Source organism: Papaver somniferum, chromosome 4, assembly GCF_003573695.1.
Source record: "Papaver somniferum cultivar HN1 chromosome 4, ASM357369v1, whole genome shotgun sequence".
Lineage (NCBI taxonomy): Eukaryota > Viridiplantae > Streptophyta > Magnoliopsida > Ranunculales > Papaveraceae > Papaver > Papaver somniferum.
The window spans coordinates 62,072,104-62,075,898 of NC_039361.1; the positions used below are offsets into that span (position 1 = coordinate 62,072,104).

The following is a 3,795-nucleotide window of genomic DNA, read 5'->3' on the forward strand; positions in this document are numbered from 1 at the left end:
TTTTTGTAAAATACCCTCCCAAACACTAGCAGATTTTGATTTGCTTCCCAAGGGAATGCCCAAATAATTGATTTTTGGAAAATATAAAATCTGACACCCAAAAATTTCAGGACACTCCAAAACACGTTGAGCATCTCCCACTTTAATTATTGATCAAATACATATATTGCCTAAGGAACACAAGCTGAAGCTGGTGGTCAAATGTTGAAGTTTCTAGCATCATAAAAGGAGGCGGAGGCAAAAAAAAAAAAAAAAAAAAGAAGCCGACGGTGTTGCATAAATCTTCTTTTATTTCCTTATGCCATTAACAATTTGGTCCACCTGGTCCACCAAATATTATTGTAGCTCTTTCCTCATCATTGTAGTAACCATTATATTCTATGCCATAGCACTGATCAGATTTAACATTGCTTCTGGAAGTAAAGGCGAAGTAGTCCCCAACATCCACGTAAACATAGTCATCTCGTATATATTGAATTTGTGTTATCGAGCATTGCCTGTTGTAGTCTCCGTTTGGCAACTCTCCTTGTCCCATCGGTGTTGTCATTGGACCATTCGGATCACTTCTTACTAACCCTCCCCAAGCAGCAAATAGTGGAAATTCAGTCATTTGTGGCAGTATAGCTTCTGGCCAGTACCCAACGTGTCTTTTATCTGACCCAGCTATAAGCCACCATTTTTTCTCACTATCCTACAAAAGAATTTATACAGTTCCAAAAATGTCTTATTCTTAACGCATAGGAATACCTTCACAGATAAGAACCCTTGGGTTATGTATTCTAACATTAAAAGCAAAACCCCGACATAATGCAAATATATAAATGTGGCATACCCGAAAGATGTCAAGTTGCAATACACGTTGAGTACCACCAATTTCCGAGACCAAAGGTATAACCGTACCAAGTGTATATTCTGAGTCAACTTGTACAAATCCCGGGCAAAGAGTGTTGTAGCAGCCGTATGTCTGAGACTGATTTTTTGCCTATAATAATACGTACATTTTTATTGGTATTATTAATCAAGGGAAAAAAAATGCATTTTAATGCCAAAATGGAAGTGTTTTAAAAAAATATTTTACATTTACCTGAAAAAATCCAAAGAACCGTGTTTGGCTGTCCCCGAATAAATATGGTGCTTCCTGTTAAACCAGACACAAAATTATTAGAACAAACTAATCAATCTACTGGCTTTAAATTTAAATTCGAAAAAGAATTAGATACTCCTACGTGTTATATGTGAAGAAGTTTAAACTCAAACAGTAACTCCTGGGAAGTAGGAGTTGATTATTTCCTTTCACGTATTTCCTTAATTCCTGAATTCTAGCAATTAGTTAGCAGTATTGTTAGTTGGTTCTACCACTTGTATTAGTGGGTTAGTAATGGGTCAGTAAGATTAGGTTGTTTAATCGTGTTTTAGTGATTGCTTAATGTTGTTAGTGGGTTGTAAACATGGGCAGATTCTCACCTATATAATGGTGAATGATTTCTTATCTTAATCAATCGAATTCTGTGTTTCTACAAGTTGCAGTAGAATCAGATCTCTTGTCTCCAGTTTCTTTGTAGTTGAAGTGTTTGTTATTTTGTCTGTGTGAAATCTGTGCAAGTTGTAGTATAGTTGTTCACTACTCTGATTCAATCTTTGGTCCTTAGAAAGCGTACTCTGATTTCTAACAATATGCACAAGAAGATATAGAATGCATACCACCCATCCTGCCTGTATGGTATTTATGTCATCCGGTGGACCATTTGAAACCCACAATTGAGCTGAACTATATTGATTCTCTCCCACTTTTGGGTTCGCTGTATTGATGACAGAATGGATTCCATGGCCAATTGCCGCCGAGTGGTATCTTCGCATAACAACCTAATTGATGATTTACATTACATGTTGCTTACAAAAACTTAGAAATAAACATAAATGTTCATTCAGTCTTGCGTAATGTACGTACTTACAGTTTGACCAGGTACATCAGCAAAGGGAAAATCAGGATGTTCAGTGAGCTGATATGATTTTGCAAAATATTTCGCCCTTAGTAAATCCTCTTTACTAGTTCTCCGAATGGGTACTGTTCCTTCTGGGCAGTCAAACCGTGTCAGGATATTCGCGGATGGGTCAATAACCAGTGAGGAGTTGGAAGATGAAGTAGAGGAGGACGGCAACGATGATCCAGGAGTGATAGCAGGTCTCATCTGCGCAACATGCTAATTGGTTAACTCTAATAATGAATAGGTCTGTGCTACAGTGTAGAATCCAGCCTGGGCCGTTTGAAGCTATATTGCCTTGGTACGCATACCACTGGCACTGCAGTAGTAACAACCCATAACACCAAAACACTGGATGAGAATTCCTTGAGAGTGAGATTCTCAGGAACCAAATGAAGTTTCATTTTGTTATTAGACTTGAAAAAGTTACCTGGATTTTATGATCCTTGAGCAATGGATGATCAAATGCAGGTTGTTTGTAGATGTCAATGCAATCAAACAATTCACCTTCTTTAGTCTGAAAACAAAATAATATGAATTGAGCTAGTCAAGCTCCCAATTTAGAGTGACATTACAGTGAAGAGGTGATAACAAATCTTAATCTTTCTTTCAGGAAAAAAAAAAAAAGAAAAGAAAAAAGACAAAATTAAACGGAGCAAGCATCACCGTGCCTTAATGGTCTTAACGGGATGCTTATTGAGAATCTCGAGTTGCCTATCCAACTCCATATCTTCCATTTCAGAAATACTTGTTCTTCCATCTACAATAATACCACGGTAAAAGCATAGGCTAAGATGGAGGACAACCATCGACATGTACAGCTTATTACTTACCATTAGAACTATGATTCCGGTACTTCGTTTTACCCTACTTTGTGTAACAAGATGTATGAGCCTTACTTACTCCATGTGTTTATAATAAAGATCCGCCGGAAGAATCGAGGTGCGGATGTGTGCAAGCTGTCAGTATAAAATCTCTGCATTTAATTGAGAATCTTACGTTGCCATTTTAACGTCCAACAATTGATGTACGAATTTATGCGTAAAATTCTTATCGAGAAATAAAATAAATGGCATAAAATCTCTGCATTGATAGTAATTTTCTGTCAGCGTCTATTTTAATTTACCGGTGGGTTTGGATGCAGATTTTAAAAGTGAGATTTATGGGTTCGGAGGATTTGGTGAAATTGCGTTTGTTTCGGTACGTTTGGTTGTCCAATCCCTGAAATTATGTTTCCTATGTATTTTTCTAGCAAATCCTCTGTATGGAGTCTGGCCCTCCCCTAAGATTTGTTGGTAAACTTATCAAGGGATTTGTGAATCCATGCCCATTTTTTTCTAAATGGGTAACTTATTTAAATACCACTTAAAATCGGGTCCAGATCGTCTGTGCCACTGCTTGTGTGTGCCCTATGTGCCACACCAATAGAAACACGGTATTTTCTCTTGGATTTGTAATATCTTCTTTAACTAATTAATTATCTTTCCTAATCGATTAGTGTTGTATAAATAGAAAATCTATTTAGCTAGTCATGGTTAATGAGAGGAATGATGTGGCGTGTTTCTATTGGTGTGGCACATAGGGCACACACAAGCAGTGGCACAGACGATCTCGACCCCTTAAAATCTATCTCTTGAAATATATCCTTATACAATTTTTAAAAATTTCCATACCTTCTAAAAGTTGAAGCAACTAACACAAGTTGTTTCCAGAAGTGGGGCAACTTATATATGGCAACTTTATATAAGTTGCTTTCAAAAATGAAAGCACTTTCTCGAGTTGACTCTAAAAAAGAGTTATTTTTTACCCCTCG

At 37.0% G+C, this 3,795-nt stretch overlaps 1 protein-coding gene across 1 annotated transcript; it reads right to left on the reverse strand.

Moving 5' to 3' along the window:
* Positions 1–268: 268 nt before the first annotated feature.
* On the reverse strand, positions 269–2,838 carry LOC113273935. Its single transcript, XM_026523500.1, has 7 exons — positions 2,654–2,838; positions 2,413–2,499; positions 1,953–2,189; positions 1,702–1,863; positions 1,085–1,138; positions 833–982; positions 269–691 (listed from the first exon to the last, which is right to left on the reverse strand). The coding sequence occupies exons 1-7, from the start codon at positions 2,816–2,818 to the stop codon at positions 305–307; spliced, it is 1,242 nt and encodes a 413-aa protein (XP_026379285.1). The 5' UTR covers positions 2,819–2,838; the 3' UTR covers positions 269–304.
* Between the last annotated feature and the right edge of the window lie 957 nt (positions 2,839–3,795).